At 47.2% G+C, this 15,774-nt stretch overlaps 7 protein-coding genes across 7 annotated transcripts, besides 8 other annotated features; all 7 read left to right on the top strand.

The window, feature by feature from the left end:
- Positions 1 to 774: 774 nt before the first annotated feature.
- Positions 775 to 797: a microsatellite.
- Positions 798 to 1,339: 542 nt separating this feature from the next.
- Positions 1,340 to 1,369: a microsatellite.
- A 129-nt stretch (positions 1,370 to 1,498) lies between these two features.
- Positions 1,499 to 2,056, top strand: TraAM80_04140 (uncharacterized protein; the record flags this gene model as incomplete). The annotated part of the gene is made up of 1 exon (XM_029381079.1): positions 1,499 to 2,056. One exon carries the CDS (start codon positions 1,499 to 1,501, stop codon positions 2,054 to 2,056), a length of 558 nt encoding a protein of 185 aa, XP_029239157.1.
- A 2,123-nt stretch (positions 2,057 to 4,179) lies between these two features.
- Positions 4,180 to 4,214: a microsatellite.
- A 159-nt stretch (positions 4,215 to 4,373) lies between these two features.
- Positions 4,374 to 6,251, top strand: TraAM80_04141 (putative adenylosuccinate synthetase; the record flags this gene model as incomplete). The annotated part of the gene is made up of 1 exon (XM_029381080.1): positions 4,374 to 6,251. One exon carries the CDS (start codon positions 4,374 to 4,376, stop codon positions 6,249 to 6,251), a length of 1,878 nt encoding a protein of 625 aa, XP_029239158.1.
- Positions 6,252 to 7,792: 1,541 nt separating this feature from the next.
- Positions 7,793 to 7,863: a microsatellite.
- A 149-nt stretch (positions 7,864 to 8,012) lies between these two features.
- TraAM80_04142 (outer arm dynein) lies at positions 8,013 to 8,366 on the top strand (the record flags this gene model as incomplete). Its single annotated transcript, XM_029381081.1, has 1 exon — positions 8,013 to 8,366. One exon carries the CDS (start codon positions 8,013 to 8,015, stop codon positions 8,364 to 8,366), a length of 354 nt encoding a protein of 117 aa, XP_029239159.1.
- Positions 8,367 to 8,368: 2 nt separating this feature from the next.
- Positions 8,369 to 8,407: a microsatellite.
- Positions 8,408 to 8,463: 56 nt separating this feature from the next.
- Positions 8,464 to 8,489: a microsatellite.
- A 166-nt stretch (positions 8,490 to 8,655) lies between these two features.
- Positions 8,656 to 8,684: a sequence feature (A-rich).
- Positions 8,685 to 9,110: 426 nt separating this feature from the next.
- TraAM80_04143 (uncharacterized protein) lies at positions 9,111 to 10,700 on the top strand (the record flags this gene model as incomplete). The annotated part of the gene is made up of 1 exon (XM_029381082.1): positions 9,111 to 10,700. The coding sequence occupies one exon, from the start codon at positions 9,111 to 9,113 to the stop codon at positions 10,698 to 10,700; it is 1,590 nt and encodes a 529-aa protein (XP_029239160.1).
- A 442-nt stretch (positions 10,701 to 11,142) lies between these two features.
- TraAM80_04144 (calmodulin) lies at positions 11,143 to 11,610 on the top strand (the record flags this gene model as incomplete). Its single annotated transcript, XM_029381083.1, has 1 exon — positions 11,143 to 11,610. The coding sequence occupies one exon, from the start codon at positions 11,143 to 11,145 to the stop codon at positions 11,608 to 11,610; it is 468 nt and encodes a 155-aa protein (XP_029239161.1).
- Positions 11,611 to 12,119: 509 nt separating this feature from the next.
- Positions 12,120 to 13,259, top strand: TraAM80_04145 (abhydrolase domain-containing protein 11; the record flags this gene model as incomplete). Its single annotated transcript, XM_029381084.1, has 1 exon — positions 12,120 to 13,259. The coding sequence occupies one exon, from the start codon at positions 12,120 to 12,122 to the stop codon at positions 13,257 to 13,259; it is 1,140 nt and encodes a 379-aa protein (XP_029239162.1).
- A 98-nt stretch (positions 13,260 to 13,357) lies between these two features.
- Positions 13,358 to 13,385: a microsatellite.
- A 412-nt stretch (positions 13,386 to 13,797) lies between these two features.
- Positions 13,798 to 15,375, top strand: TraAM80_04146 (uncharacterized protein; the record flags this gene model as incomplete). The annotated part of the gene is made up of 1 exon (XM_029381085.1): positions 13,798 to 15,375. One exon carries the CDS (start codon positions 13,798 to 13,800, stop codon positions 15,373 to 15,375), a length of 1,578 nt encoding a protein of 525 aa, XP_029239163.1.
- Positions 15,376 to 15,774: the final 399 nt, after the last annotated feature.

The raw sequence follows: 15,774 nt of genomic DNA on the forward strand, positions 1-15,774 counted from the left end.
AAAGTAGTAAGGTAGGTTGTCCTAAGTAACGTTTGTTTTTTTTTTTTCCTTTACTTTTTTCCTTTGTTTCTCGTTGACTTTTTTTTTTTTTTTAGTCACTTATGTGAACTGAACATTTTTCTTTCCTTTGTTTGTTATTTTCCGTGGACTTTTTTTTCGTTGATATTTGTGTTTTTTTTGTTTTTGTTTTGTGGAGGTGCAGGTTTCTTTTTTTTTTTTTTGATTGCTTACTTTATCCTGTTCTGTGCACGGGAGGCGCATATAATGGGGGACGTCTGTATCTGGCAGTGAAAGAATTATGGATTGATATGTGCAGTGGAGGGGAAAAAAATAGGAAATAGCGGATTACGCGCGTTGCCGGGCAGCAGCCTTGCTTAGTTAAGGTTGTAGGAGTTGCGAGACTTGCTGTTTGACAGAAACGTGTGGAAAGATAGCAGGTGAAAGCGATAGGAAATGAGGGACAGTTCAGCGACAGGAGGATCGTTGGAGTGGTATGTGAAGGTGTTTTTTTACTTTTTTATATAGCTTATTTCAATTTCCCACCCACCCACCCCCACATCCTATTCCTTTTTTTTTTTTGTGCTCTCTGTTGCTGAGGCTCATGTGGTTTACGGTCTCCGCGATGGAGCAAGAGGGAAAAGGGGAAAAGTGAAAAGGCTGTTGAGTTAATGAGACAGTCGTATAATTCTCGGTGGCTCGAAGGTTTAAAGAATTGGAACGAAGAGCGACAGCACCAAGATGAGACTTGACGTAGTGCATTTGCCGCGTGTTGGGTTATTTTTTTTTTTTTTTTTTTTGTGTGTGTGCTTTTGGGTTAGTCAGCAAAGCACGAGGTTGAAGGTTGGGCAAATGGCGAAAGGCAGGTGGAGAGTGTGGCCGGCTCAATGACGACGCTTCTTGGGATGACGTGGGAGGCATCAGGGCCAACGAGAGAGGGTCCAAAAGGCAGCTAATAAACTTTCACTGGGTATTGTTTTCATTGCATCTGGTTGGCGGCGATGCTTCACGTGTGTCCCTGTGTCTTCGCGGTACGTTCGTGGAGGAGAGGAAGGATGTTTGCAGCGAAGGAAATGACGTCATTTTTGAAGTTGTGGGGTTTTTCTCCAGGTATTGCGGAATCGTTTTTGTTTGCTTTATGGCTTGTGCATGTGTGTTTATCCCGTTTGTTTGTTTCGTGTTTGGCGAGGCGCGACTGAGTCCGAACGAGGTGTGGGGTAGGGGAGGTGCGGATGAAGATAAAAGAACGCTGGCCAGCGGTAGACACGCACACATCGTGACACACGTCTTGTGTGAAAGGCGGTTTGGGTCTTTATTTTTTATTGTTTCCTGTATTTGTTAACTTTTCTTCTCTTGTATTCTTTTGTCTTCTTCCTCCTACTATGGGGTGAATTTCACCGCTGGAATTTTACTGGTAGCGCCATAGGGCCGGGGAGAGGGACGTTTATTGTGTGTTTGCTTCTCTTTGCTTGCGTCGTAGTATTAGTGGGGTGAGCTGTAAATGTTGCGCTTGTCGCCCCTTCGACTGGCGAGCAAAGTTACCGCAGGGAATGCAAAAAACCAGGCAGGGCATCCCCGCCGCAAGGCCAAACTGTTTCATGTTATACCCGGCACCCCGGTAACACCCATGGAGAAGTTGAAGGAACAACGACGTCGCTACGGCCAAGATCGTCACTCAAGATTACCGGAGTATCGTCCAGGGCAAAACGTCCGTATGGATCCAAATACCTTCACTTTGTATGCCACGACCAAGGGAGTTATGACAATAAGGGCGAGCAGGATTCATCCTGGGTACAAGTGGCTGGACGTGGAGCCCGACATCCAGAAGGTGTACCGAAGCTTACAAATGCGAAAGGCACTGAGCGTACGAGGCATGGCATCACAGATGGTAGCAAAAAATGCGCACTACAAGTCCGAGATGGATTTGCTCCTTGAGCCCCACTGGCGTGACCGCGTGAGTCGTGTACCTAAAGCAACGGAACGCTTTAAGGACCCAAATTTGTTTGCTCGGGGTGTCATTACGGAGCTTAACCCCATGGATAGGTATTGCTACGAGTGATTGTGGTGTGCCAAGAGAAAAGTGGAGCAAAGCTGTTTTACATCGTTACGCATTTTTTTTTGGCAGCTATGCCCACACAACTAACTGCGCACGCCAAGGAACAGCGAAGGGGGAGTTGCTATTGCATATCGAATTGCTGTTTTCTTTGGAGCACCAGGCGTTGAGATTTTTCTGTATAGCGAGTTGGTTTGCTTGACGTGGTATGATTTTTTTAAGTGGGACTTGTTGTTAAACGTGTCCTGTCCACGATTTTTAGTTGTTGTTTTTTTTTTGTTGCGTCGCACGATACTTGTGCTTTTTCTTTTCTTTCTGCCATTTTTACTGCAGACTAAATATCGGCGATGCATTTTCCCTACAAGTTGCTTGGAAGAGTAAACAAAAGTATTTGGGGAGTTCCTTGGATTCGGTAGAAGCAATAATGATGGACACCGTGGTGTCCACTGACAAGTCGAAGGGATTGCCTGTTTAAGTGATTGTAGCCATTGCCTCAGTTGGCAGGCTTCTAGCAGGAGCCGTCGTCAATATTATTAGCTGTTTGCGCGGGAAGAAGCACTCACGGAGAGACCTTGACAGAACATAATCGGTTCGTAGTCCTGTCTTGCTGGGGAGGTCCCTTTCCAATACTAACGCGAAGCAATTTTTGTTGCTTCCCGATAACAACGCTAGCACGTGCCCCCCAGGTCAAACTTTTAGGGAGGCGTACAACGTCATCATTCTTTTGTTGGTTGCGGTGGAATGCCACAAATTGATGGGCAGCATTGTTTGATGCAAGGGATGAAATTTTTGAGTTCAGGATGCTTTTTTTTTTCCTTCGATGCGAAGCGGGTATAATGTGGTGCGAATATGCTTTTCTCTATGCCACGTTAGTTGTTGGGCACCGCTAATGTTGTAACTCTTTTTTGTAGAAGTAGGGAGAAAAAGCTTTAGCCAACCGCAGGTTCTGATTTGCAGTTGAATTCCTCTCTCCCTCTTTTTTTTCTTACCAAATAAACTCGGGAATTTTTTAATACAACGGAGCGAATATATCTGGACCAGTAAAGGATGCTGAAATGACTCTGCCACTTTCTGTCCGGGTGTGTTTTTGGTACTTGGACCTTGTGGCGAGTACGTACTACTAAACTTTTTCAACTGTTGCCTTTTTGAGCTAAGAGCGGCGTTACTGATTATTTTTTTATTTTTTCTCATATACCCATCGATATATGTCTTGAAGTCCTGTCAGACATAACTTTATGGACGCTGCATGTCACGTCTGTGGTGGAAATGCATTCATGGATGAATTTGAAGTTGACACAGAGGGCGTGAGACTGCATGAAATTTTGTTACTGTCGAAGCGACGGAGCAGCAGGTAAATGGATGGTAAGAGAAATAAATTCAATAAAAAAAAAGGGCTAAAAAACAACAGGAGGAGCAAGAAATATATTATACATACATGTAAGTGAAGAGAACAATCAAAATGTAGTTGCATGTGTGCCTCCCACACCGCTTGTCGTCTCTCTTATTTCTTTTTTTTTACCCCCTTTGTGTTTGTCTGCGCGGTGTGTGTGTTGGGTTGGGCACTGGTAGAAGTGAGCTGTATTTTGTTTATTTCCCCGCCTTAAAAATAAAAAAAAATCTACTCACGCAGTCACTTAATCTCTTGCTTTCCTTTTTGTCCTTGTGCGTGCCTGGAAACGCTTGCTTGTTTCCAATAAGTTGAATTCTTGACCTACCCAAGCGGTCTCCGTCTTCCCGCCCCTGCCTCTTGGCTTTTCTTTCTCCATTTCTCTTTTCACTGCGTGTTGCTCGCGTATGTGCTGGCGTACGTGTTGTTGTTGAAGAACCATTTGCCTAATCAAATTTTGTGTATCTTTGGAGCAGTGGACGTATGTGCACGAAGCGACGCATGTATATGTATTCGTCACCCGCCTTTTTGTTTTTATTACATATATATTGGACTCTTTGGGTTTCTTCGTAGTGGTGGGCCCGACGTACAACACTGGCGGTTATCATACTTTTAACACACCACGGTTGGGGTTATCGTCCTTCGCACCCTTCTTTCTTGGGCGAGAGGACCGTAGGTCGACTATTGTTACGCCCACTGTGGCTGACCTTCTCCGTTTCCCTGAACTCTATTTTTTTTAAATTATATATATATATATATATATATATGTATATATATTGTGTGTGTACTGATGCCGTGCTGATGCTGAGAAGTAGATAAACACCGAACAAACTGCACCAGAGATTGGACCACAGTCGTAACCAACCGCGAGGCATAAGCAATAACAAGAAGAAAAAATAAACATCAAGCGAAAGAAGGAAGCCACCTACGGACATCATGACAGGCGGTGATATTTCATTGGATAAGGCGGCCCCGCAGGCGGAGGGGAGCCAGAATGGGAAGTCGTTAAAGACACTTCAGAAGAAAGGATCTTCGACAAACAAACACACCTACCGGACCAACAGCGCACAGCGGGCAGTGTACGATTACTTGAAGAAGCTGAAGCCGATCCCGGAGCTCGCTGAACCAAAGAGTATTGGAATATATGAAGAGGCGTCTATGGAGACGGTTTTGTACCCACTCATTGAAAAGCACCAAGTGATTATGGTGGCTGGAGCATTTTTTGGTGATGAAGGAAAAGGAAAGACGGTTGATGCCGTCGCCCGCCACCCGGCTTGCACATGTATTGCACGTGTGAATAGCGGTGAAAATGCTGGCCATACAGTGTATGATGATGCGGGACGCAGGTTTGTTTTTAATCTGGCTCCTTCTGGACTATTGTCGGAAAATAAGCGTAACTACGTGGGCCCAGAATGTGTAATGGATCCCATAAGCTTCATGGAGAAGGAAGTAGGCCAACTAATTGAGGCGAATGTTCCGTATAAGGACCGTTTGTTTATTGGAAACGTCAATGTAGTGACACCTTATCATAAGTTGCTTGACGTGCTTGCCTCAGCCCCAAATTCCTCAACGCTGAAAGGAATGGCCCCCGCTCACGCATCCAAAGTGACAAAGCGTGGCATTCGTTTGGATCATATTTTTAATGATCCTGCTGTGCTTAGTGCACGCCTCGCGAAGGACATGGACACGTACTTTGGGTTTCTAAAGGTGAAAGCATTGTCAGACGCGGATGTTGTGCAACGCTGTGAAGAAGAAAACAGTGATGGCGTGATGCGAGTCCCGTCCCACGTGATGGAGTTTGCACGCGCAGAAGACAAGGTGGGGTATCTCGTAAAACTATACATGGATCGTGTGAAAAATAACAAGGAATTCCCACTTAGATGTGACGTGGCACATGAGTTGCGCTCCGCACTGGAGCGTGGCGAGAAGATAATGTTGGAGGGACCACAGTCATACTGGCTAAGTAATGCCCATGAAAAATTTTGGGAGAGTACCACTTCCGCTGATACGACGGCAGCTGGATTGTTGGCCACGGCGCAATTCAATTTTCAGCGCTACAGGTCTGTGGTGATTAATGTGCATAAGGCACCGGCGAGTAGTCGCGTTGGAATTGGGGCCAACCCCAGCAGCTTCATTTCACAGGACTTTTTCTCGGCACAAGGTGTGAAGACGTTGCATGACCTCCCTGAAAACATGTGCGTTGACTTTGACGGTATTCAAAAACTTTTCTTTACAAAGGCGTTTCACCTGGAGAGCAAGGAGTACAATGGTATATGGGAACCATTGGAGTTTGAGGACTCCAGCGGAAAATATAACATTGGCGTCGCCATGGCCATTGCTTCGTCACGTCATCATGAAGAATGCGGCGCGGTGACGAAAAAACCTCGTGTATGCGGCTTATTTGACTGTGTGCTGCACTTTGAGGTGAACGCGGTGCAAGGACCGTACCTTTCTATCTCCGCCCTTGATCGCGGTGACGATTACGAGAAGATTGGCGTCACGATCGCCTACGTTTACTACAACAAGGACAACCATGTGCTGAACCTCAACGGTCGCGAGTACAAAAATGGTGACATCATCAAGGCCGGTGAGGCGGTGCCAAGTGAGGCGGTGCTGTATTATTGCCATCCCATCGTGAAGCTCGTCAATGGGTGGAGGCAGACCCCTATCGCGGCGTCCAAACGTAAAGTCGGCGAGCCGCTGCCGAGAGGCGTCTGCGAATTTATTGCCACAGTGGAGCACTTCACAAAGGCGAAAGTCATCTCCGTTGGCAATGGACCGAGAGGAAGTGACATCATTTATCTTAAGCAGTGAGGTGGAAAAGTAAGGGAGGGGATATGGACACAAACACGCAATTAGTTTAAAGAACAGAAACGAGAGGAATGGAGAGAGACATATATGCATACACGAGAAATAAAGAGCAGCCAAAACGCAGGACAAAAACGAGGTTGAAAAGGCTCCTTGAACCCAGATTTTTTTTTGTGTTTATATGCGCTCGATAAAATGTTTGCTCCGGGTGCTTTGTGGTGGAATTTGATGTAAACTTATATGGACTGGATAAAGATATGCGAATGTGATGGATTGATTGAGATAATCCTTTTGTTTTCCTACCAAATGAGCGGTCATTAGTATCTATTGTATTGTGCGTTGATGCATGCCGCTCTGGCGTGTACGTGTGTTGTAAAATTAGTTATACATCTGCAACTATCTACATGCAAGATCGTTTTCGTTTCGCGTTTTTTTTTGTATGGTGATGTTTAAAAGGGGATAAAATGTCACGTGCACCCAAGGCAATGTTGTGGCTAACGTCTTAGACGATGTAGGGAAGTTTAATTGGTCTTTTGCTGGGGTGGTTGGTGTGGGAAATAGTTGGTTATTGTTCTCAATTTTAGTATTCTTCCTCTTGTTCTGTTCATCTTTTTGTTTTAATTTCCTTTGAGATTTCTGCGAGTCCTTTCGTTTTGTTTTGTTTGGTTCCGACTTACATTGGGGAAAAGAGATAAGATGGAGGAGCACGCACGCAGACAGGCATCAATACAGCAAGAGAGTGGGCGCGAGAAAAAGAGAGAGAAGCACGGAGAGGTAAAGGAAAAAGAGGCCATGGATGTGGTGCAAATGCGGGCGAGCCCATGAAGAGGAAGATCGTGCGCATGCAAATGTTGTGGTTGGGGGAAGATTGATCTTTCTGCATCACGGCGAGGCCTTTTAAGAATAATTTGTGTCTCTTGCACCGCTTGTGTTAGTGTTTTTTTTTCCTCCTTTGGTTTGTTCGCTTCCCCGTTGTCTTTGCGGGATCAACATATGGAGTGACAGAACACCCACGCCTCCCCACCCCCTTCTCGCACACACACACCCCACCCAACTTCAAAAAACACGTATGTGCACACGAGCACGTATGCACACAGAGAGGTATAAATTGGTATTTGTTGCAAAACATACCGGATTTTTTGTTCTATATGTTTAGGGATTTTTTGTTCTATATGTTTAGGGATGCTTTGCTATTTTTCCCTTCACGCACGTGTGCAGAGACTGTGATACCATAACCGATATAGTTTTCTATGCTCACGCCGCGTCTTGCGTATTTCCACAAAAGTCTGACGGTTTATTGCTTCGTCTTTCCTTTCCTTTCATTTCCTATGGGAGTAAACTCCCTCCTGTTGCATGCGTGAGTTTTTTTTTTTTTTCTTTACGGTAGAAGATACTTAGTTGTGTGCACTTATGTAGGCCCAACGGGATGTGCGCTCCTCTTTTTGAAATGCGATGGTGCGAAAAGAAAAAGGGGGGTGTTTGATGACACTTTCCTTACGCTCTTTGGATTCTTTTCTGGCAGTGTATATGTGCGGCTTCTCTCTCTTTTTTTTTTTTTGCTTTTCCTTCTGCTTGCTTTTTTGACTTTGTTGTGTGATTGTTTGGTACGTGTTTTTGTGCGTGTGTGGGTTTTGCCAATACCACAGTTGCGGCGCAGGATACAAGGAAATAGATACAATACTCCCACACTTCGGAGCAAAGGCACAGAAGCGCCGGAAGAAAAAGAGGGACAGTCACTCAGTTTGATAGAGGGTGCAGAGAAAGAAGATGATGGCGGAGGGTCAGGATCAAATTCACGATGATGCTGCAATGAACAGTGACATAATCCAGGATGAGGTCTCTACTCTGTTGCGAGTGAAGTTTGCACAGGAGGCATGGAACCCACGCAAGGTGGACGGCTGGGTGGATGACGTCGTTGATGGTGTCCTAAAAAATCTTGCGGATCTGAAGAAACCATTTAAGTACATCGTTAACTGTGTAGTGATGCAGCGAACCGGCGCTGGTATCTCCACGGGGTTTATTAGTCTTTGGGACAACACTCTCGACGGGGTTGTTCATGTGCCATACGAAAATGAAACGTTACACTGCTTTGTCACTGTCTTCTTTTTGAAACTGGACTAAGCCAGCGGGAGCGGAAGAGCAGCAGCAGCAGCAACGCGGCATAAATCTGAGGCACTTTCATTTGTGGTGGAGTTGCCGCGCTGGTCATTAGAGCACTGAGGGAGAGAGGGAGGGAGAGGGGGAAGTGCACCTGCGGAAGAAAGGGAGGAGCGAGAAATATGACGCTTTGTGTGTCGTGTTTATTTTTGTATTTTGTATGAATCTGGGGTCTTTCCGATTACTCTGTTCTTTCTTTTTCATGTGTCCTCTTCTGCGGGGTGTGTCGTTTCGCATCCCCATCCACGATGTAAATGAAAGAAAAAAAAACATAAAGAAAGAGGGACGAAGAGCAAAAACACGACGGGGGCTGTGGCGGGGGAAAGGGGGGTTGGTCACTGAAACAGGCCTTCGGTGTAGCACCCTTCCTTCCCCGCCTCTTTTTTTCCCCATTCCTCTCAGTTCCCGTGTTTTTTTCTTTTGTTTATCTTTGTGTGTTTACAGCCGATGTAATGAACCTTTTCTCTGCCGCGCCCCTCCCACCGTTGGTGAAAATGTGGGAATAAAGGGTGGCGTGGCGAAGGAAGATGGTGCCAGCCGCACATCTCGCAGCTGCCTACTTTAGTTATATGACTCCCGTATTAGTTTCTCTCATCTTTTTCTTTGCCTTGTTTTATACGGTTTACGGATGCGTGATTCTCACAGTTCCCACGGCGAGAGACGAGGATAGTCTTCTGCATATCCTTTTTGTTGCGTGCTTCACCTCTAATGCTTGGATGTCGCCCCGGATGCATCCCTATTCTCCTGCGGGCGAATAACGCACTGCGAAAATATCGTCGGGCGGGACTAAGACAAAACAGCAGCAGCAGTGGCGTTATTGGTGCCTTTTGGTTGGCCGCTGCTGGCGGTAGGGAACAGAGCTTGGTGGGTGACAAGAGGAACAGCTCGTCTTTGCACGGGGCAGAACCTGACAACCTTTGCACTTTCCGTCATGCGAACTCTCCCGAGACGATGCTTCCATCCATGGGGAGCGCCTCTTATAGCGATGAGGAGGCAACGCATGAGCAACGGTGCACCGTCATGGGAGAGCAGGGTGATGGCGAACAGGACGAGCTACAGTTACTGCGTCAGTCAGCGCACACACTACGCGACGCTACAGAAACAGAAATAAAGGCGGAAATTGAACGTGACTCCCGTGACGGCGTGACTGCCATTCCACCACTGCCACCAGTCGGGTGGAAGGTGCAGCACCCGGTGGGATCGAACTATTTTGTCATGGTACAAACACTAAATGGTGGGGCGAAGTCGGCCGAGCTGCACAAACGGCGCTACCAAAGTGTTCATGATGGTTTCCTTCAGGCAGTGAAGGAAAGTCAACGACAAAATATGTTGCGTGATCCGAAGCGGAAACAACAACAGCAACAACACGAGCCTCAAAGACAGGGGCAAGCACGGCATGATATGGAGGGCACCACCGGCAGCCAATCTTTGCAAGCAAAGAGTTTGCCCAAAAAGATGTTTGTTGATTACAGTGGTCAAAACCAGCGTCGTGCAATGCTACGAGAGATGAATACTTTACACGATGCGGAAAATGTGAGGAGAATGGATGTTCACTTGACCGTGTTTGCTCCGCTTCGCGTATACGATCCTTCTTTACAGGACCCCACCGTGGACATCTGCGAGTGGTCTTCCTTTGACGTACTTGTTCGAAAGACGACAGCAGCGGGCAAACGTGGTTCTAAAGGTGGTGCACAAAGTGCTCTTCACTCTTTGTCACACTTCATCGAGGAAAGTGCGCTCTGTATGTTGGTGAGAGTAGCCAGTGTAAACAGCGAGATGCGAATTCGTTTCATTCAATTTCTTTCACGGCATGAGGCGCAGGCACTGGAGGAGCATGCGTGTTTTGGCCAAGGCGAGCCAGGATTTTTAGAATTGATGCGCCGCCGCCGTCAGGTTCGGGCGACAACACGTCCCTTTCGTTCATTGAGCCGCTACGATGAACCACTAGCGCTGTTTCAAGAAGCGCCTAACGACTACAAGGCATTAGCGAGTAATCCTCTGACTTTCAACTCACAACGGGGCGCGTGCGGTACGGCCTATGAACTCCTGACTGAATGTTTCGACTCTGGCGGAGAGTACAGTCGAACACTGTGCTACAATGGACCGTACCTGAGCGAGTTATCTAAGGAGATGGTGGAGGCATTTCAGGGGTACCTTCAAGGGGACCTTGCTATTTCGGCAGGGCTTTGCGAGTATGTGTGTCAGATGCAGTTTTTCTTGGAACAGGAGGAGTACATGGCGTGGCTGGGGAGGTTGCGTCACGTGGCCACTGTTGCTGCAGAGCGTAACTCCAAATGAGGTGGCGCATCCTATTTATTTTTCCTTTGTAATTCTACCCTTTTTTTTTTTGTGTGTGTGTGTGTTGCAGTTCCTCATTCGCCCGCTCACTCTTGCTTATGCCTCTTTGCGCCTGGTGGAGCAGCGCGTGGGGCGTGACATGGATGGTGTAGGCGATCCAGTATTGTGGAATTCACGAAGAACTGCGTCTTACCTCTGCCCTTCGCATGCATTATTGTTTGCAGTTTTTGCTTCTTCTCGACAGCAGGAGGGTCCTCTCCTTTGCTTCACTGCTTTGGTGGATAGCGGGCTTGTGCGCCTCATCTGTATACTTGCGTCTGTTTTTGCTCTTGTGCGCGTCCCACCACTCACTTTTTGCCACGTAATATAGAGACGTGAGCTCCGCGGCAGTGATAAGAAACATATCAGGGAGGCAAGCGAAAAAAAATTCAATAATAATAGAATGACACATTCAATTTCCCAGAAGGAAGTGGAGGAATTTCGTGAGATGTTCGACCTTGTTGACACGGACCATACTGGCCGCATTACGTCTGGGGAGTTACGCAAGCTGATGGAGACACTGCGTCTCCGCCCCACTGAGGAGGAATTGGAGCAAATGTTTCTAGATACTGACGCAAACGATTCCAACAATGGGATAAACTTTGAGGAGTTTGTTGCCTTGATGTCTAAACGAGTTCAGTCTGACTATACGCCAGAGCAACTGCGAAACGCCTTTAAGCTTTTTGAGACGGAAGACATGCCTTCTGGCTACGTTTCGACGGAGGTACTGGAGCACGCACTTGTGTCGTACGGTACGGAGAAACTGACTCACGACGAGGCGACACGCTTATTAGCGGCAGTCGACCCCGAAGGAACTGGAAGGATCAACTACCTTGAGTTTGTGTCCATGGTGAGCGGCACAGAATCCTAATCGGGCGGAGTGTGGAGAATGTGGCGGGAACGATAACGCACACGAAACAAGTCAAAACAAGAATAAAAAGAAGGGAAAGAAAGGACCATGCGTGCACGTATTTCTGCTGCGGTGGACTGCTGATGAGTAGCTTCATTTTCTTTATATAGGTGGGTGAGTGCGTTTGCTTTTGATTTTTTTTCTTCCTCTGTGTTGCCTCCTCCATACCACTCATGGATGTAAGTGATGGTCTCCTTTCCCCCCTGATTGATGTCTATTGAAGCCCCGAGGTGCAGACCCGACACACACGCTTTGCACAACCTCGTCATTTCTGCTGGTGTGTGAACAAATGTGAGAAAATAACGATAATAAAGAAGTGATGTACACTTCTTTTTTTTTTTTGTGTCCAAACTTCAAGGTGCCTTTAGTTCGTGTGATATTTGATGGCTTCGCCGTTATATAACTTTTTTCTTTGTGGTTCTTTTTGTGGATAGACCAAAGACAAAGGACTTCGTCGTACCGTGACACCGATGAAGAAGCTGGCATACAAGACGGTGCGTGGTGGGGCATGGGGAAAGACATCCTCGCGTATTATTATCTCTCATGGATTTCTTGGAAGCAGCTCGAATTGGGCGACAGTGTCACGTCGTTTGGTGGAACACAAACTTCTACGTTCCAAGCTCCACGAGATTAGCCTGCTTGACATGCGTAATCACGGTGACAGTCCCCATGCTTCACCGCACACAAACGCAGTGCTGGCATCAGATCTTGAGGTGTTTGCTATGCAACAACAGGAGGGTCGTCCGCCCTGTGATGACGGAGGCATAGTGTTGATCGGCCACAGCATGGGGGGCCTGGCGACGATGGCAGCACTACTTCGCCGTGCAAACGAGTTGTCGCTGCTGCTGCCAAGCAGCGAGGAACTTCAGACGCGTCTGGTCCGTGGAGATTATTACGGGTGGAAGGACGAGCAAGGCTTTGCTCAGGAAATGAGTTCTGTTAACGAGTCTATGGGTTTCCCTGCTCATCAACCGCTTGATATGTTTTTTGGTTGTAGTAAGACCACTTCTGCTGTATTGCCACGTTATTCACCTGGACAGCAACAACGGGGTCTGCGTGTCAAGGCTGCTGTTATCGTGGACATCACACCAACGGCCCGTCTTGGATCAACCGCCAAAAATTCGCAGTGCGTAGCCTTAACGCTTGACGCCATTGCAAGGGCAGATTTATCGCGCATCAGTAGCTATGCGGACGGCGACACGGAACTTGAAAGATGTGGTATTAGTGATAAGGCTATGCGATCCTTTGTTTTAACAAACCTGGTTCTGGACCACAAGACGGGCAAGCGGAAATGGCGCTGCAACTTGCCGGTACTTTGTGCCGATTATGGCAGGATGGGGCTTGGCCTGCTTGACTGGTACCTTAATGCCCCTGCTGAGGGAAATAGTTCTGACGATAGAATGGTGGCTCCGACACGCTGCGCACTTCCAACGCTTTTCGTATTTGGAGCGCAGTCGCCGTATAACAGCACGGAAGACCGTCGTTTTATTGATCGGTTCTTCTCGAATGTGACGCAATCGGAGGTGATGGGTGCTGGTCACTTTGTCCACTATGAAAAGATGCAGGAATTTGTTGATACTGTGGCACCCTTTCTTGCGAAGCACCTTTGAACCTGAAGAGGCGCGATGGAGGAGGTGATTGATGATGATGAGGATGGTATATGGGGAAGCGTTCAGCGAGAATTGAAGGAGCGATACCACACGCACAAAATAATAATAATAATAATAAAATAATAAACTCTGTTAGGAAATATGCGTTTTTTTTTGTGCATGTGTGGTCGTACTGGTGGTTGCTTTTTTGAGGTGTTGTTATTATAACTGATGTAAACTGTCGTCTTTTTGTTATGTTGCCCAATCACCCTGCGAAATTCGTTGGAGGAGGAAATAAAGATGTGGTTCCTATCCGTATTTTTTGTGTCTGTTGTCTCTTTCTGTGGTCTGCCTGCTTACAGACCTGTATGCGCATTTTTACTTGAGTACGTTTTATGATTGGATGCATATTACGTACACAGTACTATTTCTTCATTTCATTCTTTCTTTATGTTATTCCGTGCGTGTGATTCATACAACTCACATGCCCGCCAATGAATAATTTTCAAACGTATATACATCATTTAAGCCACAATATACTTGGTGTTCTTCTTGGAAGATGGCAGATAGTGAGTCGGACGTCAGAGCCGTACAGCTCTGTAATAGGCTTGTCGAGCTTTTGTACAGTAGTAGCGCCGTCTTTACCGTCAGCCAAATTGCTCTTATTCTCGGGGTTGATGAGGCGAGGGTTGTGCATGAGCTCAAACGTTCTAATTTCCGAGATATTGTGTACGATAAGGAGGAGGGAACTGTGCAGATGCGGGGTCACCGCCGCACTCCACCCTCAGAAACTACTGTCGGAGGTGGCATGCTTACATCACGCATTATGAGAAGGGACTCGAGCTTCTTTGAGTCTCAGCATGCCAAGTACGGTAGCGACGGGTACAACCGCAGTATGGTAAGTACGAGGGGCGGGGGACGTGTGGTCTCCACAAAGAGTGCTCTTCGCAAGACGAAGTATCGTCGCCCATTTACCGCGGACGCTGTCAGTGTTGATAACATGGAGAACACCTCACCGGTGGGGCGTGTCGGGTACGTGTGCGTTGCCGACGAGTTCAACCTTAGCGGGTTGGAGGCGTACTATCGTGCACAGGGATATTATACCAAGTTTGATTTTGATGTTTTGCATATACGCTTCTCTGACAAGGAAATGGGTTCAAGAATTCCACGTAAAGCTGCTGTCCACGCTACAAGGAGCCAGGCGGCTACTAGTAACCCCACTGCTTCTGGAGGAACATGCGGGACCCGTACTGCGGATAGTAACAACAATGAAAACAACGGCAATAATAATAATAATAATATTAATAATGGAGGTGAAAAGGCGGTTGATCGATCATCGATGCTTGTTGCTAAGAATCCTCGCAAGGCGGGGTTTGATTTATTTGTATTTGAGTACGGTGCAATTGTCTGGTGGGGATTTGAGCAGCGCTACTTTAAAATTGTTGAGAACGATTTTATGCTTCCAAACAGTGCCATTGCAGAGTTTATGGAAAATCGCTACATGACCCAGCTTGTTAGCGAGAACTATCCTGTGTGGTGTACTTACACTCTTGAAAGAAAGGAGACACTGGAGCCGGATGAACACTTCCGGGAGAGGCTGCGTTTTGATCACTTTATCATACCCTTCGGACGTGGAGACATGGATACCGGTAACGTTAGCATGTTGTGCGCGTCACACGCCCTTGCGCAGTCAGCGAAGATTGACTACCTGGAGCTCAAGGTGCAAGAGCTTGCCGAGAACTGCTCCCCGTTACCGCGTGACTTGCGCGAAAAAGGGCAGGTCAGCATTACAGAACGTCGTTTGTTGCAACTTCGTGGTGAGGTGCTTTCCTACCGTCTTATGCTAAAAAGTGGCTCAAACCTCATGGATGAGCCCGATTTCTTTTGGGAAAATGCCTACCTGAAACCCGTGTTTCAGGCGACGAAGGAGTGCTTTGAGATCAGCGAGCGTGTGGAGGCGCTGGATAATAAACTGGACGCTGCAAACGAGATTCTCTCTATCCTGGCTGAGGAGTTCTCCCAGCGTCACGGTGCCCGACTCGAGTGGATCGTTATTTGGCTCGTGTTGGCAGAAGTTGTCATTGGTGTGCTTGAATTGGTGATCAATGTAAAACCATGGTTTTACCGAAGGGTGTAGGATGTGGCATTATGATGATCGAGGACTGAGGAAGATGAAGTAGTAGTCAGTGGAAATGCTTTAATTTTTCATTGTTTGTTTGGTCGCTCCTTGTGGTAGGGTTTTTTTTTCCTCTTAATGCACCTTTTTGCTGTTGCGTCGGCGATGGAAGTGCAAGACCAGCAGATTGGCAAGCTGCGCGGAACTGGGCGAGGTGGTGGTGATGGCTGCGGGGTGGGAGTAAAAGCTAACTTAAAGGGAGGTGGGGCCGGGAGAAGGAGTAGGGCCAGGGTACAAAGGGTCACCCGCATACGCTTTCACAGGTATGCGTGGATGCGTATGTAACCGATAGAAGCGAGGAGGCAGAAGAAGTGGAGAAAATGGTGAATAAAGAGGCGGAGGAAGAAAAGGGTACGGAGG

Source organism: Trypanosoma rangeli (genome assembly GCF_003719475.1).
Source record: "Trypanosoma rangeli strain AM80 chromosome Unknown Tra_15.4_contig_00117, whole genome shotgun sequence".
NCBI lineage: Eukaryota > Euglenozoa > Kinetoplastea > Trypanosomatida > Trypanosomatidae > Trypanosoma > Trypanosoma rangeli.